Source organism: Periplaneta americana, chromosome 5, assembly GCF_040183065.1.
Source record: "Periplaneta americana isolate PAMFEO1 chromosome 5, P.americana_PAMFEO1_priV1, whole genome shotgun sequence".
In the NCBI taxonomy this organism is placed as follows: domain Eukaryota; kingdom Metazoa; phylum Arthropoda; class Insecta; order Blattodea; family Blattidae; genus Periplaneta; species Periplaneta americana.
In genome coordinates, this window is record NC_091121.1 from 192,767,784 (window position 1) to 192,794,636 (window position 26,853).

The window sequence follows — 26,853 nt, forward strand, 5'->3', positions numbered from 1 at the left end:
ATAGGAAAGATAATCAGGGATAGTTTGAAGTTAACAGAAGAATGATTCCAATAAGACATAACACAAAAAAATCTTGGGTCGTGTGCACTGCCTGGTGCACCTCTTCATCAGAATGAAATGTCTTTCTTCCCATTGCCTCTTTGAGTGGTCCAAACATGTATCATTCGGGACAAAGTCTGGTGAGTATGGCGAATGTGGAAGAGTATCAAAGTGAAGGTCAATGATTGTTGCAACTGCTGCAAGGGCAGTATGTCATGTTGCAATATGACACCTCTAATCAGACGTCCACATCACTTTGGTTTGACTGGAGCTGGAGGCCGAAGATGATTTTTTAACAGATCTGAATAAGTGTCGCCAATTCAGCGATTTTCTCGCTAGATCTAGCGTTCTTCATTGTTAGTTTAGCGGGTAAAATTTATGAAATTTGTATTGCTCATATAGGGATTTAGCGGTTTTTTTAACACTAACAGCGGTAAAATAATCTTATTTTTACATTGACACTATAGCAGTTTAGCGGTTTCTGTACTGTAACTTGGCGAGTTTTTAAGAATCGAATTGGCAACACTGATCTGAATATGACGCACTGGTGATGGTGTTTCCCCTAGGCGTGTAGTGCTCCAAGATAACGTCTCGTTCGTTCCAAAAGAGAATCAGCATAATCTTTTCTGCAGATGACTGCATCCAGAACTTCTTGGGGTTTGGTGATGAATACATAGACAATAAAAACAATTAGCGATTTCTGCACTGTTTCATAGCGAGTTTTTAATAATCGTGTTGGCAGCATTGTGTGAGCTCTGAAAGGCAATGCGAGATGTCAGACGTTTGTGGTTGGAAGATTATGTTTTACGACTGAAGTAAGAAATTGATTTGAAGTAGAGTAGAGTTCAGATTTATAATTTGGCAGACATAATAAACACTCGTTTCAGATTTTAGATTAAATTACGATGCGAATTTGATATTGATATCTAACTATACTAAAACATAGGCTATTTAAAGATAAGGAAGAACTGTACGAGCAAAGCTCGTGTTCTGGCGTAGTTTTATTTACATACAAGAAATACAAAAGTAAATACACGGAAATATTACTGTAGTGTATCTCTGAACTAATTTTCAAAATATTCATAACTGAAGTATGTCAATTATGTAAAGAAGGTTGTTTGTCCCGAATTCTGTACATGCATAATAGAACTGAAAAAGAAGTTATTTGATTTATTCTTAAAATGTTTCTTTAGATATATAAATATATAGAAATTAAGGTTAGTGTGTAGCAGCATTAACAACGTGTTATTATTGTAAGATTTGTTGGAAACAGGGTTAAACGAGCGTTGAGGAACTTAGCCGATTTTGGAATAGACACCGACCCACTTAGGTTAATTTCAGTTAAGAAACACGCCAAACGAATTATCTTTACACCAAAAACGGGTGCTCCCTGGACCAAATTATCGTACTTTATAATTATTTCAATGCAACAGAAGTCTGAAGTCTTGCTAAAATCGGCGGAAGTCCCTCAACGCTCGTTTCACCGTGACATGGGGCCGAGGAATGTAACAAGATTAGAGAGGATAGCTATATTTGAATTAACATTTCTTTCGACTTCTGACAGCTCTCTAACACGTGGATTACGGGTCTGCTGTCATGGCAACATTGTCAACATTCTGTACTGGTAGGAACCAGTCAATCGTATGTTCGGCAGTGTGGTTGCCATGACAGCAACCCGTAAACTACGCGGCTTGCAAGTTGTCAGAAATCGAAAAAAACGTTAATTCTACTATAAGTGACATAAAGCCGAGGAATGTGACAAGATTAGAATGGGATAGATGAGGGTATAGATAAGTGTCAGGAAACCAAAAACTGTGACAAGATTAAAGTGGGTTAGAAGAAGTAAATATGAGGCCGAGGAATGTGACAAGGTTAGAGTGAGTTAGATGAGAGGACAGGTATATGACAGGAGACCGGGATGATGCCGCTAAAGTAAACAAATACGAAAATCTGTTTTGGTGTTAGGCCTATATTTAATGAAGTCATTGTTGCTTGAAAGGTATTAATTAATTGGACGTGATGGTTTAATGTTCATATTATTTAATTGTAATCTAAATTTAATATGTAGATACTTGAAATTTTACTCTGTTCAGGAATATCACTTCGTTTTTGACATATAGGCTAGTGTGAATAGCTACCCTCCATTGTAGGCTACTACGTGCTATATAGTTATTTTTTATTTGATGTACTTGCAGCATGGACTGATGTAATTCTGGAAAATTTCAGTATAAAGTTAACTGTCCAGGAGGATACATTAAAATAAAGAGAAAAAAATGAATACAAACATTTCAAAGAAGAATTCAGAAAAACCTTCACTCAGTCAGTATTTTTCCCAACCTTCATCAGCATCATCTGGTGCAAGTTTCTTTGATCAGATTTCGTCTGGCAATGGTCCTGCCATGATGACAAGTGTTCGAGAAAGTGCAAGTTCTCAGGATCTCTTTCAAGCAGCAAGTGCGCCATTACCTTCAACAGTATCCCAGCCTACACAAACCACAGCAACAGTGACATCAACAATAATTACTGAAGGATCCATTCGAAAACCACCGACATCGATGGGAGTTATTCCTGAAATATCAACATCTAGTCAAGTTACAGCAGAATCAGGAACCAAGCTTCATGAGAAAATGTTGGATGCTGATATTAAAACTCCAGTGAAAGAAGAACCTGTTGTCTGTAGGATTTTTTCATCTCAAGAACCAGCTCCAGACAGTCAGAATATGATGTCAGGGAAGTCATTCTTTGATATGCTAGGTTCTAGTACTGCTCGATCACCTCACAGTGTGCCATCACCCTCGGTTGTTGCTCCTCTAATGGGGATGGATTTGATGATTCCTGGATTGCCTACAAGTAGCAGTGCGAGCAGTATGATGACGTCCCCAGACTTCACAACAACCACAGATGGATCATTCCTAACGCCTTCATCACCCACAACCCCAACTCCAACAGGTAAAGTATGATAAACATTATCACTATGCTGTCTGTAAAGATAAAATGGTGGCAGTGTTCTTCTAGTATATACACCGTGTTCCGCTTATAAGTATAATAAAAGAAATAGTTATAATTTCATAACAATGCATGCAAATGGGTTAAGATTGGTACCATTGTAAAGAGGAAATTGGGAAGTTTTAATCCATTGTTGTTACTTATTTTTAGAAGACTCACGCATGCGCAGATCATTAAATAAGAGAATTCGTATCGTATCTTTAGTCAGTCAGCATGTGGACGCCACAGCAGAAAGCCTTTTGTGTGCTGTCATTAGCAGAACATAGATCCATAATTCGTGTACAGCGCTTGTTTCGCCGTCAGTACAATCTTAGACCGAGGGAAGCTGTACCGACGTACGTCTCAATAATGAAATGGGATAGGCAGCTCAGAGAAACAGGAAGTTTGTTGTCTAATGCAGGTAAACATTCCAAGCGTAAAGTGTCTGACGAAAATGTCGAACGCATTCGCGAGGCATTTCAGAGAAGCCCGCGGAAATCCATTCGACAGGCTAGTGTGCAGTTGAACATCCCACCAACAACAGTGCATACAGTGCTCCATAAAAGATTGCGTTTGCGAGCGTACAAGCTGCAACTTCATCAGATGATTACGCCAAATGATAAACTGGAACGAAAACGCTTTGCAGAAACAATGTTGGATAAAGTGGACGATGAGACACATTTCTAACTCGAGTCTGTTTCTCAGATGAGGCAACCTTCCACGTCAGTGGAAAAGTAAACCGACACAATTGTCGCATCTGGGGGTCGGAAAATCCAAGTGTCGTAATTGAACACCAACGGGATTCCCCTAAATGGAATGTTTGGTGTGGGATCATGCGTGACAGAATCATTGGTCCCTATTTCTTTGCTGAAAAGACAGTCACTGCAAACACGTACCTGGATATGTTGCAACTGTATGCTGTGCCACAACTCCCAGATGGAGCAATTTTCCAGCAAGATGGGGCTCCACCACACTTTGCCAACATGGTTCGCACATTCTTAGACGAACAATTCCCTGCAAGATGGATCGGAAGAGGATCACCGTACATCACATGGCCTGCCAGATCACCAGATCTAACACCACCTGATTTTTTCCTGTGGGGGTTTGTTAAGGACCAGGTCTACAGGACGCCAGTACGTGATTTGGCAGACTTACAAGAAAGAATTTATGCTGCTGTCAACAATGTTACACCACAGATGCTTCATAACACTTGGGTCGAGGTTGAATACCGGTTGGATATTTCCCGTGCCACCAATGGAAGCCATGTTGAGGTTTATGGAACATAAGGTAACAAAAATTCCCAGTTTTCATTCTTTGTAGCAGTTGGTTTCAACTATATACTTGTATTAATTCAGAAGTTATAGCTATTTCTTTTGTTATACTTATAAGCGGAACACTCTGTATATATATATATATATATATATATATAATGTGAGTGAATGTAGAGTATCCAACACCCACTGAATGAATATTTCACTTTTATCACTGCCAATGTTGCGCTATAATCGTATATGCAAGGTAGGCTATAACAAAAACCTAAATTAACCAAACCTAACCTGTCAAAGAAGCAACAAGTTATACTAAGGCCGTGTCTCAAAGCTACATTTTCAACTGAGACCAGCCTCATGGTCTAGTGGTCAGAGCCTCTGGCTATAGTTCATGAGGTCCCGGGTTCGATTCCCGGTTAGAGCACAGGAATTTTTCCTTAAAGGGGATTATTCCTGTGTTCGTCCATGGTCTGGAATTTAGGTTAAGTTGAGATTTAAGACCTCTCCTGGCACTACATTATCATAATCATCCTATCACATCATCGGGATAATGTAACTCCGCCTTTCAGGCACCCCAACCTCAGAAGTGGGTTACAATTAAGCCACGGCCAGGAGAGAAGACCAGAAATTTCGAAAAGACAACCTGGTGGCATTGGATAAAAAAAAAAAAAAACATTTTCAACTGAAGTGAACTAGATTGTTGACTAAATAGCCGGATGTGACGTCAGAAGTTATGATCCAAAGCTACACAGTGCATAGCAATCAAGTCCGTAGTAGCTAGTAAACGAAAATGCTTGCTTGATTGATGACTTGTTCACTAAACAAACATGGATACCTCATCAGCAAACGGGGTTATGAAATCTGAAAATGCTTTGGAAGTGAAATAATGTAAATACAATGTAGAATAACACGTTAACTTTGAACACTGGCATTATTAGTACCTTCTGTACAATGTTCTAACATTATTGTAATATATTAAGCCCTCATCTTTTCCACATAAGTCGTAATGGATCTGCATAAGACACTGCCTTCTTAATTCAGTGCTGCACCGTGATGCCATGGTTTTTTAGAAAAATAGTCTATGAAGAAGGCCATGTTTCAAGCATACGTGTCCAAAGCTCCCTAGTTTGTAGTTTAGAAGTCAGCTAGTTGCTAGTCACTAGTGTGTAGTATGGACTTGAGCTTTGAGACACGGCCTAAATATGTGTAAAATTGGCCTGTCTCTCTATAGTGGGCAGGACATAAGTAACATTGACCATAATTTGAACTGGTAATGGAAATTACGGGAAAACGGCTGAATGGATTTTAATGAGTGACCCGTCATTTTGAAGCTTGGCATCCAAGGATTTTCAGAAAAATAGTAACTTTCAGTGAAGCGTTAGTTTTCCTACATAATTTTACAAAATCCACCTTTCATCAGTTTTGAGAACTAATTGCATTTCAGAATAAAACAAAACACAAACTACAATAAACAATAGGCTATTACACGAAAGCCATTGCCTGCAGAATTGCTGACATATTTAGAGCTCAAATTCAATTTGTTATTAGAAACTTCAAGACTTACTAAAAATAATTTACAGGTCTGATTCTGTGACGTGTAATTTTCTGAGTACAGCTGTGTATTAGATATTAAAATCTATAAAACTTGAGATGGTTTGATGACATTATTACCATTAGAAATGAAATATTATTATAGTTAATGCCATGATGTGACTATTTTTCATTAATTATACGTATTAATGCTATATTAATGATATGAAAGTGAAACTTTTGGGGTTATAGGCCTATAAGTAGATGTAGAGAATATCTTCAATTGGATCTTCATTTCTATAATTTACTGAGAGGCAGCTATTATATTTAAAATTACAAAACTTACGTAAGATAATAATATTGTTATTAAAAATCAAATATGTTTATAGTTATTAATCAAATGGGGTTGGGTCTTTTTCATACACTTAATGATGGTGTGGTGTAGATATTTATATGCGTCATTCTCTTCAGTATTGGCTCGAAAGAGCGCAAAAATTACAGTTCCTAAGGAAAGACCAAAAGGTATTACTTACTGATAAAATAAGAGGGGTACAAAATTTTGTATTCTCCCGATCATTTCAGCAAGATCTCTTAGCATGATAAAATGATTTTACCCTCTACATTTCAAGCTCTACATGCAGCAGCTATACCAAGATGCTATGTCTATTGTTCAAAAGCATAGCAAACCTGACTTTTTTAACTTTCACCTACATTCCACAGTGACCTGAAATAGTTATTGCTTTACTCCCACATGAAAAACCCACTGATCGTCCTGACATTGTTACTTGCGTTTTCGCGTTGAAACTCAAAACTGAAGATGGATAGGTTCAAGAAGAAGTATTTGGCATAAAAAACCATTCAAAGGGAGTATGTTTCATTATTATGGAAGCAAATAACTTTCAAAATATCTGTATTCTTCATTGAAAATAAATCTGAAAAAGTTTTATTTGAAGGTGTAATGAACTTAGTTTGCAGCAATTGCTGCATAAGCCCCTAGGAAATTATAATATCTGCTGAACATATTTTATTTTTCGTTGCTGTCTGTTATTTGAGATGAGAGAATTGCAGAAAAAAATTACTGTTCATATCTTACATGTACCAAATTGGTAATTATTTATAAATACTGCTTTTGGTTTTTTATTAAATTAATATTTTAAAACCTTCTGATTATTATTCCTAATGTGGAAACAGAAGAAGTGAGAGTGGAAAACAATTGTAGTTTAGATTAAATATATTTAGTTACTTACGGATATCTGCCTATTGGAAGTGGTCTACAGCCATGTTGCTGTGTTTGATGTATAATAAGAGGAGGGGCTTGTGACAGGAACAGTTTGACTGCATTGCTCGTGCACGGACTTCTCATGCAGTGGCAGCGTGATCTTGACCGGAATTTATTTTCACGTGTATATTCCAGATCAAATCAAGAAGTTCCCTTCGTGCTCCGGTTACACATCTTGCATATACGAAGGTTAGGTTTGGTTAGTTTAGGTTTTTAGTAAGAAGTCTGCACATGCGCAGACAGCCAAGATGATCCTTGCACGTGTATAAGTGGATGTTTTATGACGTCATAAAGTCATTGATTTAATTTCTAATACACTCAGTCATTTTAAGAGCACAGTGTTTTCTGTTATGTAATTCGAAGAAAATGTAACTTTTTATTCTGCAAAGAAATTTTACAATGTTATACCACAATCTAGTATATACAGTCACGAAGCTCAATACATAGTAAATATGCATCCATAGATAGTTGCTAACGACTAGGATCACTACTATCGCCTTATTACAGACAATGCAAAATAGTACCTGCATAGTCTAGTGTTCCTAGTATCCTCACAACTCAAGCTCCGTGACTGTATATACTAGACTGTGGTTATGCATTTGTTTGGTTCAGATTTCTGCATATTTAACAGACAAAACTAAAATTATTTCAATAATTTATTATCAACTTAAATTGACTAAGCATATTGGGAATTAAATCAGTGGCTTTCCCAAAACATGCTATGAAATGTTTCATATAGTAAAACAATTTTTATCTTGAAAAGGAAGCAAAACGAGCAGAATTATAATATTAAACTTTTTTGTTCTAAATATCTCAAAGAATATCCCCCTGAAATTAATGGCATATATATATTTATTGTTGAACAATAACTGCCCCCTGAATTTACGGGCTGCCATTACAGGACAGAGCATAGCAAACATTTGGTTGTTTTAACTATTAACAATACTGTTCACTGTGTATAATGCACTGCATCTAGAAATTCATATCAAAGGGTGTAGTAGAGTAAAATCTTTGTAATCTCTTTGTAATTATAACCTCCTTGTCAATGAGATTCTTTCGTTTCATTGTTGTGGCAAACTTAAATATGTATAAGAATAGGTCCCTACAATTCTATTTAGTTTAATAAAGCCTAGAAATCAGGTTAATCATTTAATTAGTAGGTATAACAATTTATTAAACTAAATACCTATTTATTATGGAAGACATTCTACTTTCTGAAAGATTCAATCTCAGTCCTGATGAAATAAATGTTTCTAAAGAATGGATTCATTGGTTTACAACTTTCGAAAACATAATTTTTTTCGACAAAAATAGAGGAAACCATCAAACTGAAGGTAAGTATCAATTTTATTTCTCTTTCTGTATATGAGTACATAAGTGAGTGTAGTAATGATAAGGCCATATGTATTTTCAAGAATACTTATACAAAACCTGTAAACGAAGGTTTTGCATGACATAAACTCAAAAGTAGACGTCAGGAACCTGGAGAAAGAATTGACAGATATATAGAATCACTTAAATGTGTGGTTAAAGATTGTAACTTCAAGGCTGTTACTGCTGAAGTTAACAGGGACGAATGTATTCGAGATGCTTTCATAGACAGTTCTCAGTCAGCTCATATTCCTCAAAGGTTAATGGAAAACTGCATTCTATCTTGGTAGAAGCATTTAGTTAAGCCAGAACCATCAAACTTGCTCAACTTAAAAATCTTGGCATTACTTAACACCAACGTCAGTGAATGCTGCCATCAACAGTAAACCTGCAGTTTCAAATACGTTTAAAATAATGGAAGCTAAACCTGATTTGAAACAGCGGTCATTTCTGTTACTTCTGTGGCCTACTGAAGCATAACAGAGCTATCTGTCCTGCCAGAGAGGCGATTTGTGGAGCATATGGATGGGGCATTATCAGAAAGCGTACAGGCAAAAGTTTAGACGTATAACTTTCAGAGATTCACGATCTACAACTCAATTTTCGGAATTTGGACAATGCCAGATGGGAAGAAGTTTATCAGGAAGCCTTACATTCTGTTTGCTCACTGTTATGTACATCTATCAATACAACACCACACGAACGACTATGATGGTGAGCCCTGGACCAGCCCTAATGAAGTAAACTGTTCGTTATTCCAAGTATGAACCTATTGTTGAAGTATTTTTATTGGGATGAAACCTGAGTACTCACACGTAATACTGTCTGACAGAAGAGAAACAACAATGTCCACAAGACATCTGGCACTTCTAGGAATTTATTAATCTTGTTGTATATACTCGTAGATGCCTTTCAACCACCATTATATAGTTCCTGTAAGATTATTGATCTATCTATCTTATAATAGATCTACCCAAATTTCTATGCCCCTCAAGTTTATACTCGTAATATAGCGTCCATATTATGGAAATCTTGTTATCTTTCATTTTGTTGAAATGTTTAGTACCTAATTCATTTCTATTAATTTTTTTTTCATTGATATTAGATGTCTTAAGTCCCTCTCTGATGTCCTCATTTCTACTCTGATCACACAATCACACTACCTACAAAACTAAAGAAATGCATTTAAATAAGTTTAATTCTTCTCTTGTAATGCAATATTAACCAAAAAACTGAGCATCAACTTATACACCAAAGACTCAGGTTCAGAATCTGTTGTATTTGGTGTCAAGTTTTCCCGCCAGAATTCCACAACATTTACGTCATTGATCACATCGTGGTACATAGATCCACCTCTCATAATCCCCTTGAGCAACATCTGACTCAAAATAACGTACAGTTCTGGAATGTTACATGTATAGAGAAACTTTTCTGTCAATGATAAGAAAACAAGTCACTTCCATTGAAATACATACTGTTATTGATTTGTGTTAGTCGTCAGGTCTCTACGAATTGTTGAAACCAGATTACATATTAATCTAAGTCTGATAGTTGGCCTAACACTAGCTCAGTCAGAAGATGCCTTTTCACAGGTCCGATCTCCATCTTTCTGTGTCATTTGTGATATACAAACAAGCTTCGGGGCATGTTTCTCCAAGTAATACGATTCCTCCCTCACATTCTCATTCAGTAATTATTTCATTATGCTTATTGATACTTTATCTTAAAAAAGACTGTCTTTAAAAGTAATATTCAGTGAAAACTATCTATTATCTCATTATAATACTGTATGTAGTAACGAGAAAATTCTGTATTGAACAGTTAACGTATAATAACAAATTTAAGAACAGCAGTTATCATTCCCCAAAAGGGAGAACTGTAAAGTTATGTTACAGTGATAGTACTATGTCTATATTGAATATAGTTTTTAATTCACTATAAAGTTTTAATTGCAGTTTTTACTTGGTTTATAGGAGACACAGTAGAACATGTTCTGAGTGATGAAACATTCTCTAAGACATCCAATACAGTTCATCCTAGTGAAGGGGAGAGACGAAGAGATGCATGGATACCATCAGATCGAACTCGTCATGCACTGATCACAGCAGCAACATCACCACCAGGCACATATTTCCCTGAACGTGACCTGTTAACAATGCCTGGTGTGGTACTAGAGGAAGAAATGGTATGTTGCTTCTGATAGATAGGAAGGGGGGAAGGGAGAGGAAGACTTTTTCTCGTGTGGTGTGGTACTAGAGGAAGAAATGGTATGTTGCGTCTGTTAGAGAAAGAGGAAGGGGGGAGGGAGAGGAAGACTTTTTCTCGTGTGGTGTGGTACTAGAAGAAGAAATGGTATGTTGCGTCTGTTAGAGAAAGAGGAAGGGGGGAGGGAGAGGAAGACTTTTTCTCGTGTGGTGTGGTACTAGAAGAAGAAATGGTATGTTGCGTCTGTTAGAGAAAGAGGAAGGGGGGAGGGAGAGGAAGACTTTTTTTCGCGTGTTCATGCTCTTGGTTTTTACTTATGTCAGGGTTTGTGCCTTTTCAGACGGGCATGAGATGGGACTCTCATAACATGTGGTCTCCACGACTTCGAGCCTTCATTTAAGACTACACAGAACATCACATTGACAGTAGACAAAATCCATATCCACAGCTTCCATGCAAAGTTAAATGTACTATTTCAGCCATTGCTACCCTGCATTAGTGATTGGTGATATATAATTTTTTGTTTCTCAGATATTTAAAAATATAGGCTCCTAGTTTTATATCTCTTTTCATGAACAACATAACATCACTGCTATTCCAAAACGCCATAACACCAGAAAACAACATTTTTTCAGTAAGAACAAAAATATTAATGGAACATTGCTTACTTGCCTCAAGAATGATGCCTTATTGGTGTCTCGAGGTTCCAACCTGTCTTTGGACAGTTGACTAAACAGCAACAATAAGCAAGCAAGTGTTTTCATAAAATGTAACTACTAAAATCCTTGCATTGACCATTTACTAGATTTTGTGTTGACAGAATAAATCCTCGGGCACAGGTTCAATTCCGCTTGGGCTCATTACCTGGTTGGGTTTTTTCACCGAGATTTTCCCAAACCGTAAGGCGAATGCCAGGTAATCTATGGCGTATCCTCTGCCTCATCTCGCCAAATACCATCTCACTTTCACCAAAATCCATCGATGCTAAATAACCTAGTAGTTGATACAGCGTCGTTAAATAACCAAGTAAAAAAAAGAACAGAATAAATCACTAAAAACTTGTATATCTAAGCATTAACTATACGAGGTTTTGTAGTAACAGGTATGTATCATTCCAATGTACCGTACGTAGTTTTGTACATCATCATTAGGGATGGTAGATTTCTGCAATCACGATAAATGCGATTGCAAAAATGTTGTCAAAATAAGTAATTTTATTTGTTTAAAAGTATGTTAAGTATATTACTGTAGTTCTTTCATTCACGATAAAATGTAAAATTGAATACAAAATGCAAAATGTATGTGTTTCTGTGAAATTATAGCGAAATAACATTTTATGAGACATTTTTGTATTTTTTTGTAAAAAAAAAATTCGAATCTATCTAAAAGTCCTGCCACATACAGATTTTTACTTTTTACTTTCTTTTTTTTTTTTCTTTCAATTTGGTCACCTCTCCATGTTAGCTTTTACAGTATGAATAGCATAGGAATGTGGCGCCTACCTGATGCCCTTTTTGTTGTTATCTGTACCATTATTTCGAGGGTTCAACTAATCTGTCTGGTGCTGATGGCAGAATATTGGCTGCCTATGCAATCTCTTTAGGCTCAGAAGTAAACGTTCTGATGGGGGCAGATAAAAAAGTTAAATTTTTTTCTTTCATCATGTTAATAATGTGAAAAGAAGTGCTTATACAAATTTTGGCCACTCGACCGCAATTACGACGGCCGTAAAAAAATAAGTTTGTCAGGGGCCGCTAACAGAAAAAAGAAACAGCTTCATGGACAAATTTGTTGGAACGGACACAGCAATTGTTGAGCTATTTTTCAACATATTTTCCATCGAAATTGAGACATTTCTCATACCATGGGCTCGACAGAGAGAGGTGCAGACACAGTCAAGCGCTGGTTCTGATCTGAGGCGGCTGACTTCTACAACACAAAAATTGATTCTATGGTATGACAAATGTCTCAATTCCAGTGGGAGATATGTTGACAAATACCGCAACAATTGCTGTATCTGTTTCAATAAGTATTTCTATGCAATTGTGTTTTTTTCTATAAACGGTCCCAGGGAAAATCACTTTCTGGACGGCCTCGTAATTGCGGTCGAGTGGCCAAAATTTGTATAAGCACTTTTTTGACATTATTAACATGATGGAAGAAAAAAATGAACTTTTTTATCCGCCCCCATCAGAACATTTGCTTGTCAGTGTTCACTCACAAACGAGTTGTATGTGCTAACAAATGACGACAATGTTAATTTCTACCACGAAACTTTCCATAAAAAGTGTTCCACCCAAATGCTCAATTTTAACATTGAAAGTGCTAGAAAATGCTAAATTTGATTTTTTAAGTGCTAAAATCTACCATATCTAGTAAAGGTTTTTCCATTTTAGAAATAGAATGCAACTAACTAGCATAAATTCTAGAAAGATCTTAGGTCAAATGACTTTATTTTCAAATGCCTGGAATTAGAAAACAACAACACATTTTTTTTTTAATTTGATCACCTCTCCATGTTAGCTTTTACAGTATAAGCACCTACCTGATGCCCTCTTTGTTGTTATATATGTACCATTATCTTTAGTGTTCAACTAATCTGTCTGGTGCTGGTGGTAGAACATTGGCTGCCTATGTGATCTCTTTAGACTCAGTGTTTACTCACAAATAAGTTATATGTGGTAGCGAGTGATTGTGATTGAGTAACAAGATGGATCAGGATAAAATCACACTATATTGTTTCTTAACATTCACGATTTCACAGTAATTTTATATGTTCCTTTGCTTATTTGTTATTTTCAAGTATTTTAACTGTAAAAATCTAGAAAATGTACCTATTAACACATTGAAGACATTTAATTTCTAGTCGCTCTCGGTAACATAGTTGGTATAGAGCTGGCCTTCTATGCTCGAAATCCTGGCCGAGGTCGATGGCATTTAAGTGTGTTTAAATGCGACAGGCTCATGTCAGTAGATTTACTGGCATGTAAAAGAACTCCTGCAGGACAAAATTCCAACACACCGGCGACACTGATATAATCTCTGTAGTTGCAAGCGTTGTTAAATACCATAATTTAATTTAATTTTTTAATTTCTACTACTAAACTTTCCATAAAAAGTATTCCATCCAAATGCTCAATTCTGACATTGAAAGCGCTATAAAATGCTAAATTCGATTTTTAAAGTGTTAAAAATTTGTAATTTTAAGTGCTAAAACCTACCGTCTCTAGTAATTAATATTATACCTTACAGGTTTTTCCATTTTAGAAATAGAATGCAACTAATTAACATACATTCTAGAAAGATCTTAGGGAGCACATCGAAGACAATGACAATAAAAACAACTACTACAGTAATTAAGAGTCTTGTAATGCAGCTAGTGAAACGTTTTCATGTCAGGCATCAACAGAAAGCATAGGTTTCTCGTGAAAGAAGTTTTTCAGAATGTTTCACTGTTTGACATAAGTATAATTATAATTATGATTTATTGATTATTTTTATTATTTCTTTAGGTTGATACAGTCCATGAAGTAGTGAATCATTATTTGGGAGAGGCAGAAGCAGCAAAACGTAAAGTTCTGACTGTAAATGATGTTACACAAGATGAGAGAGGACTTCGAGAACTTATTCAGGTACTTTCATTTACTCATCATCAAACTATGCTAATTTCAGACTCTGCACTTACAAAATTATTACAAGATGTGTCACTTCAGCAGATCATCACTGCAATTAATTGTTCCTGTGGTATAGAAATAACTTTTAAATTTCATTTTTATATATATTTTCCACTACTTACTAATAAAATTGTCTTTGTGTCGTGGAAGTGCTTCTTTTTAAATTGTTCCTTTGTTGTAACATCTTATATTGACTATCTTTATTTTCAGGCAGGTTGTTTCCGAGCTGCAATCAATTTAACTGGTCGTCTGCTCACAATATATGGCCAAGGAGCTGGACGAGCAGGCCATCCAAGCAAACACACAGTACATTCCATTCAGGTATAAAAATACGAGGGTCATTTCATAAGTCATGGCAACTATATTATATCAGCCAATAAAGCTGCAGGAATAGAAATTCACTATATGTGGTTCGCAATGCTAGTACCAAATTGGGTCCGGGTACAGGAGACAATGGGTAAGAGAAATTGAAAGATGCGTAAATAGAAATCATTGTTTTATTATGCACAAAAGAAAACAAAGTACATTACTTATAGCTAACATGCATCAAAATAATCCCCCAGGGCTTCCACACATCTTTGCCAATAATGATGCAGGCGTTGAATACCATTAGCTGTGTGTGATTCGCGTATGTGTAGAGCTGAGACGAGATGTTATGGCACCAACCTGCGCGAAGTTTTAAATTGCCGGCCAGCAGGGTAGAGGAGTAGGGGTTGTTTGGGTTACGGTTCTCAAGCTCAGAGCGGCAGGCATATCCGTTTCATCTCTTTCTAAAAACATTCGTCTTACCTTAGTATCACCACTTTCCTACTCAAGAGTCCGAAGGTACCTAATGGAATTACGCCCGCTATTCCATCTTTATATTCTTATTCTCCGTCCGAATGAGACGACTGATCTGTGCTGAAATCAGATGTCCCTAAGTTTATGGAAATGTTCTCCAAAATACTGTCCATCACGTGCTCACTTTCAATGTAATTGATCTCTACTTTCTTTACATAATAATCAAATGCTGATATCCATTCTTGGAAGAAGCGATTGCAGAGTCGGCCTCTGCTTATGCTTAGCGTAGAAATTATAGATGAGTCTTCTTAGGACTTCCTCATTAAAACTGTCTACAGCTGCAACAATCTTCTTCTTCGGCTGTGATTTTTCCGGACTGGAGAAAGAATCTGCTGTTCCTGCCTCAATATTTTTCCCTTCTTTCCTGATTCTGCCAAGGTTCGCTTTGAAATACCAGTGGCAGCCAGTACTCTTGCACACACGCTTTTCAATGGAATTGGTACTTCATTTACAACCTCTTCTGACATAAATTTCCATACATTGTATGCTATTTCATGTCCTTTACTATGAACTACTCTATGGTTTCACACCTTAGACAATGCCATAATGAGGGCGCTCAGAAGGACAATGTTTTCAGTATCAGCAATAGCGGTAGTAGCAGAACGATCTGAACACTCGGAATGCTAGTAACCAACTAACCTAACACCCCTCCAGTTGAGTGTGAGGGTGAGTTCAAGCAAACGAACTAAAATGTGTCCCTCGCGCTGGTGCCATAACTTCTTGTCCGGGCTCTACCACCTCTTGTCGAAATGCTGTTAAAATGTCCTCCCCATTTGCAAACTGCTTCCCACGCAGTGACTTCTTTAATTGCTTCTCATAGTTCAGAATAGCACTGACGAGCATTTCTGCCACGAAGAACTGCAATTTTCACGTATAACTGCTGTTCAACTTTACTTACATCCATATTGCAGCACAGTCTCTAGCATACTAACTTTTGCGTGTGCTGCCAACTAGCCACCAATGCACACAGACACATCCCATACAGGGTACAACAGGTTTTCTAACATATACACTGAACTAACCACATTTTCGGTTATTCGGAAGATATAACATAGTTGCCATGACTTACGAAATGACCCTTATATGAATTCAGTTAATAAAATATATAACTGCTAATCTAATTGACAACTTTATGTGGCAAGTTCTGAGACTAAATTTTTATTGTAGACAAACCAGGAGTAATCCATAAATTTTGATATGTTTAAACCTCCATTCATTTTTTATTTCAAATTTAAACCAAATCAAATGGAAAAATCACATGCTACGAATGGAAACCTCATGAATTCCATGGAAAATTTTGAATTACCAGCCCAGAGGAGAGCATCCATTAGGAAGATGCTGACAAACAGTGGCTTGAGAACATAACAGGCTGGTAAAGGCCTAAACATGTAGAAGAATGATGATGGTGATATAAACCAATTACAGTAACTGTAGTTACCTGATGCCAGTGTTCAGTAGTTCTTTATAGAGTGTTTGCTATTAGTTTCTCTGTATTTAAAAATTGCTGGGACTATTCAGTATTTTGAATACTGAAAAAGGCCACTGGCGTGGCTCAGTCGGTTAAGGCGCTTGCCTGCCGGTCTGAAGTTGCGCTCGGGCGCAGGTTCGATCCCCGCTTGGGCTGATAACCTGGTTGGATTTTTTCCGAGGTTTCCCTAACCATAAGGTGAATGCCAGGTAATCTTTGTGAATCCTCGGCCTCATCTCGCCAAATACCATCTCGCTATCACCAATTTCATCGACGCTAAATAACCTAGTAGTTGATACAGCGTCGTTAAATAACCAACTGAAAAAAAAAAAAGAATTCTGAAGAATTGTTTATGGTTGATGGTATGTAAGTATAATTTGTACTGAAGTAACTTAATTAGGTTGCGTTTGTACTGTACATATAGGATTGTATAGTCGAGATGCTGTTATTCCCAGTGTGACTCCTCCTCTTTGCTTACGTCTTAGGAAGTGAAGGCTCTATAAAGTCTAGGTAGGTAGTATCGTTCGCCATTTTTGTTCTTTCGTTGCCTAGCTACCAGACGAGGAATTTAATTGCCACACTGTTAAACATTATCATGTTGTAGCTCCTATGATAATAAATCAAACGCACTGTAATTCAGCAAATAATTGTACGGCAAATAACGTCCTCGTGTGCTTTTTGCGAACGCCAACGAAAGAGCCAAAATGGCGGACGATTATATTAAGTATTTATCGAGCCTTAGGAAATTCATAACATCTTCATCAGCGAATCACAAGATGTACACGTTTAAATGTAGCCGACCTACAACGTGATTGGCTGCCAGAAATTAGAGCGACGGGACTATAGTACTGTATATAAATTGTGTATAATTTGTTTTTTTTTTTTTTTTCCCAGCTTTGGTTCACTCGGCTAGCTCTTCACATGAAACTTCGCTCCTTCTCACTAGCTGAAGTGGAATCAGAACCATTTGGAGATTTAGATCGTCCAGATCTATACTTCCAGTTTTATCCAGAGCTGTATGGAGGTCGCATGGGTTCATTGGTTCCGTTTGCCTTCCGTCTGTTGTTAGCCGAATTACCACAGTATTTATCAAAACATCAAGAGGCTCTCAACAGATTACATGCCTTGCTGGCTACTGTACGAAAGGTATGCTGTAGGCCTGTATATATTTTTTATGTTTGGGGTCTTAGATTTTGCCATTTGTTGAATAGATTAATAACTGGTTTCTGTTCACGATTGTTTACAAAGTATGTAACGTGTTGTTGAGTACCATCCAGGGGCAATTTCTCAGGGCATGCTATGCTTGCTGCGCAAGCCCAATATTTTCGTAGAATGTGTATTTCTCAAAATGGCGTTACGTACATTAAAATTTATTTTGATTTTTGGAATACTGTATAGGCGTAATACCATCCGCAGGTTGCACACCGCAAGTATCGCAATGCTTGCTCATTTCTTGGAGCTACAGGAAAGACGTAGAAACAGCGAGAATATGATGCATGCGCAAGTGCCTTCCTCCTTGGTCCGTCCTAGGCGCACATGCTTCTGTTATGTGTTGTTTGAAGCTCTGGTCCGAGAGCTACACCAACGACTATTTAACGTTACACAGACCAGTATTGGCAGCCAGAATGTGCTGTGATTTGAGAGTGCAATGTAATTGTATGAGCGGAATGCATGTGTTAGCTGCTGCATGTATTATTAATTCTTAAACATTAATTTGAAGTATTGCAATGAGTTCGGAATTGTGTGTTATTGAAACCTTATTATTAAATCCATTTTCCCGAAGGACTATTCAAGAGAAGACAGACATTATAGAGAATATGTGCGCTCGTTCAGTGCAGCTCAATACAACAATATGCATTGGTCGGCAGGGTCGAAAAAACTAAATAAACTGTTTTGTTGGCCATGTTTGTTATATTATATCGAATTTCTACATCTGATAAGCGAATATGATCCATTACTCATAATGATTTCATAATTATAAAGTAAATTATTTATGTGGGTCTGATTATTTTTATTAATTATGAATTATTATATCCTCCCATCTTCCCCTACGAATAAAAGAGCAAGCCTAACTTTCGTGACTAGCATTCGCCCCTGGTACCATCCATGTTTGTTCTGTAAGGCTGGGTCCACACAGAATCAGACGCAACACAATATTTCGTTTTACATCTTCTCACGACAGCTTAAAACTGTCTGCTCACGACAACTGATTTGCTGGCTGTGTGAGTTTGGAAAACTGGCCTAGATTAGAAAAGCGCATCAATGAAGAGAACTGTCTATATGAGAAATTCTATTGTATTTGGTTATTTCCTAAGGAAGCTTAATATGCCTAAAAATCTATACGATTGAAAGAGTCTTAAAATTAAATACTACTAATGTAGTGTACAAACATCATTTTGTATCTTTATGACAGCCACCGGCATAGCTCAGTCAGTTAAGGTGCTTGCCTGCCGGTCTGAAGTTGCGCTCGGGCGCAGGTTCGATCTCCGCTGGGCTGATTACCTGGTTGGGTTTTTTCCGAGATTTTCCCCAACCATAAGGTGATTGCCAGGTAATCTATGGCGAATCCTTGGCATCATCTCGCCAAATATCATATTGCTACCACCAATCTCATCGACGCTAAATAACCTCGTAGTTGATACAGCGACCAACTGAAAAAAAAATGTTTATGACTACTGCATGACTCACAATAAAGAAAAAGATTATTTTTTAAAATCAATAATGAGTGATAGTATAGAGCAGAGGAATAGGCCTGCTACAAATTATTAATATCAATTATTATTCACATGGTACTTTCATCTCATTTGCAATTTTTAACATATTTTTAGAAATCACATTGTTGTGATATTGTTCCAGAGATTGTACTAAAACAACTAATCTATCCGCAACGAGCCCCATTAAGAATAATGTGCACTACACAACAAAATAGTATTTGTAGATAGTGAAAGCATTCAATCATAGCCACTACTAACGCATGCGCAGTACACTGCAGCTATCAGACAGTCTCCTCGCAATGAACTTCAAGCAGTCATTCGATGTTGTCTCTCCGTGTCTCCTTATGTCTGCTTGCGATCGTTGTGCCGCATCTCTGATTCTGTGTGCACTACATAAGAAATCAATGGGAGACAAGTACCAACAGAAAAAATGTCACGCCGCATCTGATTCTGTTTTACAATAATGTGTTTCAGATCTTATCTTTGATTTCTCTATTATATTCTACTCTCCGTAGGCCTACAGTGCCAAATATTTGTTCCTTTTTTAAATTCTCGTTCTATAAAGAGAAAGTATTATGACGTTGCAAAAATTTGATTACGATTTTTTTTTTATTGTCCAACGGCAGAGCCCTTAACTTGTCGTTATTCACTGTCTACGAGTGGAGTCATAGATATCGTTAGTGCTGAGAATCATAGACCACTTAATTTGACTGTTTTTTTTTATTTATTTATTTATTCATTCATTCATTCTTGCTATATAAATCATCATAATTTTGCTTACTGTAAACAGCATTATTATTCTGGAATAAAATTTGGTTGTGCTTAATGACAAGGAATCTATATTACTACTAGCGTCTAGTTTATTTAACAATTAATAATATTTGTAAACTTGTAACAACTTAAATGTAATATTAATTGTAATTTTATTCTTCATATTATAGTTGTAATCCCCTGGTAGAGGGGCAGAGAAGGCCTAATGGCCTTATCTCTACCAGGTTAAATAAATACTAATACTAATACTAAATCTGTCTTTTGTGACTGTTACAGATTATTCGTAATCTTGACAGCGGTCTTTGTGAAGATGGTAGCCCTGCAGAATTGAGTTCATCAGATCGTAGTGAATCAAAGAAACTATGGAGTGGTCGAGAAGCTCGTATTCTCCATTCCATTGTCAACTGTGCCCTTTATCAAAAGGTAAGTGAACATTTAAAATACAGACTTTTTTCTTGCACTTTATAATTTGAAAAACCGTGAAAAAGTACAGGTTGCCCTGAGGCTTGTCAAATATTTCAAGAAGTATAAATTCCGAAGGCATTGTTTTGATCGCAAATCTATATTAAGACACAGATATACAATGACTACTGACACACCTCTCCTCCCTCTTCCCTCCCCCTTCCCCTCTTCCTCCCATCCATGATATACTGGTAGTCGTTTTTTAATGCATATACACTGCTTTGATAGTGCATGGAGCCATCACTGATACTGAATTTATTTATTTTTTATTGGGTTATTTTACGACGCTGTATCAACATCTCAAGTTATTTAGCATCTGAATGAAATGAAGGTGATAATGCTGGTGAAATGAGTCCGGGGTCCAGCACCGAAAGTTACCCAGCATTTGCTCGTATTGGGTTGAGGGAAAACTCCTGATACTGAATATAAAACCTGTTCACACCTAAGAGTTGGTAAGGAGCTAGGGGAAGAAAGAAAGAGAAGTGTGAAATTGATGTCATACAATATAGTAAGTGATATCAAGGTTGGTGAGACACCAGTCCTCAAATGAGGCACCAATGCCCATGGCTGTGTGGCTGCGACTAGAAGAATTAAAAGTCGAACATATCTCGAAGTACATCCATAATTACAAAGGTCAATGGGAATAGCATATAGACAGACTTAATCCCAACAAATTGTCGGAATTGAACCTACAATATAACTCCCCTCCCCCCCCTCTCAAAAAATAAAGTGACTAGAGATCATAACAGGCCACTGAAGCCTAATACGGTATGTGGCAAAACAAACGACACTGAAATTATTGCTTATCTGCTGTCCACGTTTCCCTAGCAACGAAGTATTTATTTATTGTATATAATAGTTTGGCGTATTGTGAATTCAGTCAAATACTTTACTATAATAATACTGGACAGCTAGCAGTTTTGCATGCGAACGATGCTGGTGCTGCTACCTACCTGCCGGTGTGGAGATACTCGCGAAACAAGCTGTAATCAACTGCAATGTATATTGTTGCTGGGCTAGTTAATAGTTTTATTAATTAGTGCTGTGTTAAAATGTCAGGGTGTATGTGTGCTGTTTATAATTGTGACAATTGCAGCATTACAAATTGCTCCAAATCGTACTTTCGATTTCCGACAGTTCATAAAACGTGAGTCAACAAAATTCGTTATTAGGCCTAATGCCTTTGTCTCTGTGTTGATAGAACAATAAAAATTAGCTTTTTTTATTTAAGCCTAATAAATGAATATAAGTTAAAATATATTGGAAATTTTAAGGTTTTAGCAAATTAAGTTTTATTGTTGTCTACATGCCTTTACTAATAATTATTACAAGCATCAGAATACTACCATTTTTATTTTTGCAGTTGTCAGCAATGGGTATATAAAGCTTTATTGTTAATTCATTCCTAATGTCAGAACTGATTTTGTCTCACTAAAGCAAAGAAAAAATATGTAACAATTAATAATTACAGAAAGTAATATGAAGTATGCAGTATTCTCATAATATGAAGCTCTGATATAAGGTAATAATTTTACATTAAATACTATTCAACATTCTTAAGTGTTTCATATATTATTCCACATTAGTAACTCACGTTTTAAACAATAGTCCGAATCCCGCTATGTTAATATTTGTATATGTGGACGTAATTCCATCCCCCTCCGCTAGATGTCAGATCCGCGATATTTCGCACTCACACCAATGCTACTAGTATACAGCTGTCCGGTATTATTATAATAAGATATTTGATTCAGTTTTACGTTAATTTCTGCAATTATGGTTCTTACAACAGAGGAAAAAGTGTTTGTCATGGAATATTATTTCCAGTCATATGAAATGGGACGTCAGATTGGGACAGGTTTGCTTCATGTTAAAAAGTGTATGAGGAGCGATTTAATAAGGAGCACCAAATAACAGAACCATGTTAGCTGCCATTGATAAGTTCCATCATACAGGATCAGTCTTATGTCAATGTACCCTTCCTGCTCCCAGGATCTCACGGCCCCAGATGCCTACATATGGGACATGTTGAAAGAATCGGTTTTCAAGGCAAATGACCCATCTACAAATATTCCGAATTACGCGAGAGGATAACGTCATTTTTGTGTCCTTACAGCAAGCTTTGTTCATGGACATGTTCAATAATCTTCAGAAACTTTGTGAACAATGTGTGGCATGTAATGTACACACCGGGACCAAATCTGTTGGCGAATCCTCAGCCTCACCTCATCTCACTACATCTCGCCAAAAAATCGTAATTGTAATCTTGTAAAATTTCGACTTGTTCCACATCTTAAGCTTCATTGCTGATGTAAGATCTTTGAAATACAATAAATGAAATGAAAATGAAAATGCTTGGTGGATTTAAAAACGTGTTTATTTGAAGGGTTGTTTGCAACGATTACTTTTGTAGATAATTGATTAAATGGCGATCTTACTCGTGTTAATTATATAAGCATGTGCGGCTTACAGCTGTTTCGGTATTACTTGACACCATCCTCAGAGCCTTCTGTGTCTTGGCGTCATCTCAACTTCGCTGCCTGTTGTGTGGGTGCGTTCGTGTGATGAAGAGTTGTGTCAAACAGTGTGTGTGTTCTGAAATTGATCTTTGTGTTGAGAATTTGATTAGGGTGTGTTTTAGTGTGTCTGTATATTTCATATTGTTCTAGTGTGTTGAGTTTTTGGTTTTTGGGTTATATGTGTAAGATTTCCATGTCTGTATTTATGTTATTGTATGTGTGGTTGGCATTAGTTATATTTTCGGCATATGTAGATGTATTGTGTTCTCTGGTTATTGCTTTAATGTGTTCTTTGTATCCAGTTTGGAATGATCTGCCTGTCTGTCCAATGTAGAAACTGTCGCAACTATTGCATGTGAGCTTGTATACGCCTGTGTGGTTGTATTTATTTGTTTGTGTGTTGAGATGTCTTTGTAGTGTGTTTTCTGTTCTGTATGCTATGTTGTATTTCTGTTTTCTGAATGAGGATGCGATCTTGTGTGTGTTTTTGTTTTCGTATGTTAGTGTGATGTATTTGTGTTCTTATGTTTGTGTTGTGTTTTTGTGTTCGTTGAGTTTTTGTTTTGTCTTATGATGTTGTCTATTATGTTTGGATTGTAACCATTTTCTTGTGCTATGTATTTGATTGTGTTCACTTCTTCATTGTAGTGTTGTTGGCTCATGGGTATGTTGAGTAATCTGTGTACCATTGTCCTGAATGCAGCATGTTTGTGTTGTGTGGGGTGATTAGATGTGTTGTGTATGTGTGTGGTGGTGGTGGTTGGTTTTCTGTATGTTTTGAAGATGTGTTTGTTTTCAACTTTTATGTATACTTTTATAGATTACTTAGAAACACTAAGTATAGTATGTTTGTAAATGTTCTATGTTCTATACAGGATTACAGTTTGGCTGTGCAAGTATTGGAACTGTTACTGAAAAGTCGGGACTGGGGTAATCACCAGAAACGTGCTCTTCAGTCTGCTCTTGGAAGAGTGTATCTACAGCTAGGTGATGTGACTGGTGCTGAGAAGAACTTTACTCTTGCTCGGGAATTGCGACAACAGCAGAGGTAAGAGTGTGACTTGCATAAGCTTTATAACATCTTAATCCTTCGTGGTATTTGTGTCAATATAAAGGAACTTTTGGATTTTTTAATCGTGTTTGAAACAGACCATAAATTTACTTATAAAGGAAAGTCACAGTGTAGAAATGGGATAGTTTAATGAAACCTATTAAAACAAATTGCACTAGAAACTATCAACACAAGATTCCCAGAAATGGAGTGGCACACATCTACACCGATGACTCTAAAATTGGCAATAACTTTAAGGATATGATTGGTGCTGGAATATACAGTAAATTATTTTGTTCTTATATATCTCTTGGTAAAAATTCAAGTCACTTCGATCGAGAACTTAAGGCTGTCAATTCAGCATTAAAACAGCTTTTCTGTCACTTTAACCTCTTTAATAAAGCTGTTACATTTAGCTGTTCTAAATCAGCTATACAAGTCATTAATGCAAAAGCTTATACAACACAAGAATTGCTGATACTCACCAAAGTATCCATCCTCTTCACAAAATAATAGTTTTGCAATGGATTCCTTTACACTGTGGAATTCTTGGTAATGAGATAGCAGATTTCTTAGCAGAAAAAGGCACAATGATTCAACAAATTACAAATTTATGTTTGTAGTTTGTTCTCAAAACTAATAATTAAGAAAATCATCCAATAATCAATCAATCTTCTTAATGTATCCAGCTGTTTGCTGACAACATAAAGTCCACTATAGTTCACTGTAGTCTATTCAGTTGTTGTTTTTCACGAGAAAAGAGGGGTATTTTGATTGGCGTTCATTATAGATGCCTGTTGCTAGTAGCCAGAGGTGAGGTGTAGTCAATATATACTGCAGGGCTGTGTCTTCTGCAACTGGTACTGATGATTTTAATTTACTTCTTTTGTGGTTTATGGATGGACAGTATAGAAGAATGTGTTCCAGATCTTCATCATGATTATTACACCACAGACAAGTAGGATTATCAGAAATGTGAAATCGGTGTAGGTACAATTGTGTGACAATGTGACCTGTTCTGGCTCTTGTTAAAAATTTTTGAACATGTCTGGGCAAGTTTTTGTACATTTCCAAGTCATTTGGTGTCTTTTGTACAGACTAAAATTTTTCTTTTGTTAGAAGAGAGCCAATACGAAATACATGAAAAATTAATACATGAGAGTGTAAATAAGCAATGGAATATTTTATTAAACAATAAAAATTTAATTCCAGAATGTCTACGAATGAAAGCTGTGGCTCTTTTTCGATTATATACGGGACGTGATTGTTTGGCTGCCCATCTGTATAAAATAAATATTTTTCCTATTTCTAATTGTTTACTTTGTAAAGAAGATAATATTGTAACTTTATTCTTAATAATTCACCCGACAACAATGGGTATTCCACTCAACACAGCAGCACAGAAGTCGTTATTGCACTCCACACGATGACAATGACAATGCACGACTTGTATTATTGAGAAGAACAACATTGTACTCCTAATTTCAATTAATGTTCACAGCGCACTATGTGCAGAACAAAATTGTCAATTCTCAGTTCACAGTTCATTTGCCTTGGCTAGTTCTTGTAGCTCACTGTTTAAGTTCACTGCATATCGAACTCATGTCTTCCAGATGCGTCGCACTTGCCTGGATATTGCCACAGTTGCGGATTCAAGTTCACTGCACGTCGAACCCCAGTCTTCCAGATGCTCTCGAAGGCTGGCTTCCTTGCTCGCTCGAAGACTCACTTGTAGACTGACTCTAGAACTTTTATTTATTACACCATAACTACTGGAATCTTCAATTCATGTGGCTTTCAGAATCTCCGAAAGAGATCCCCGTCTCTATACTTCCTTACTTTCGCCCAATCATAGTAGCTTTTCTCCCCCCTTTGCACCGTACTGCGGCTAGCATCAGGGGTTCGTGTTTCCCCGCACCTCCTTCTTGCTAGATGCGCACGCAACTCTCTGACCCAACGAGAATATTCCAAATGGCGCCACAATGCTACAATGGATATGACACACCTCAAGAACTGTAAAAATTTAACAGCCACAAATCTGTCATTACGATACTGGGAAGCAAGAACGCAAATGGACGAAAAGTTCCAAATTACTCAGATTCATAACTCTTAAGAATGGAATGATGAAGTCTTACATGATACTCATGCCCATCTAACATTGCCCAAAACCAGTAATAATGCTGGATGAGAACCGACTATTAGCTGCCTAAAGAAAATAAAATCTCTTCCCAACTCTATAACCTTGAAACGAATGCAGACTACTGTATTAAAATAGCAAAAAAGAAGATGAAAATAGAATGCTATTTTATTTAAAACCGTTTTAATTAGAATTGCTACAGAGAAATCTTTTTTTTTTTATTCAATGCAGTGGCACTTGACTCGAGTCTTTGGCCGTACAATGGCGATAAAAACTAAAAGGAAAGAAAACGAAATAAAGTGAACAATGTGCAAGGAAACTATGAAGGAGTGGATGTCAGCACTGCTGCATTCTTTCTCTGGCCTCCCAGTACCTATCCACAAAGCCAACAGATGAAAGAGCTGGACAAGTCTTAATGTGGTTTGAGTCCATGGTGTCGGAACATCCACAGAGCATGCAGTGGGGGCTGGATAATACACCCAGGCGGTGGAGGTGATTAGCCAGACAGTTGTGACCTACTGCGATGCGGAACGTCGCAAC

General features: G+C 36.9%; 1 protein-coding gene across 2 annotated transcripts in view; it reads left to right on the plus strand.

Annotated features, from left to right (window-relative positions):
- The first annotated feature begins 571 nt into the window (after positions 1–571).
- LOC138700379 (trafficking protein particle complex subunit 12) overlaps positions 572–26,853 on the plus strand; it is a 32,865-nt gene continuing 6,583 nt past the window's right edge. The window contains exons 1-8 of one of the 2 annotated variants that reach the window (XM_069826966.1): positions 572–854; positions 2,235–2,988; positions 10,446–10,657; positions 14,190–14,309; positions 14,562–14,672; positions 17,554–17,805; positions 20,421–20,567; positions 24,001–24,173. In XM_069826966.1, the coding sequence (XP_069683067.1) occupies positions 2,313–2,988; positions 10,446–10,657; positions 14,190–14,309; positions 14,562–14,672; positions 17,554–17,805; positions 20,421–20,567; positions 24,001–24,173 (1,691 nt within the window). In that variant the 5' untranslated portion in view covers positions 572–854; positions 2,235–2,312. The remainder of the gene's footprint in view (positions 855–2,234; positions 2,989–10,445; positions 10,658–14,189; positions 14,310–14,561; positions 14,673–17,553; positions 17,806–20,420; positions 20,568–24,000; positions 24,174–26,853) is intronic. The other variant, XM_069826967.1, reaches the window with a different exon arrangement.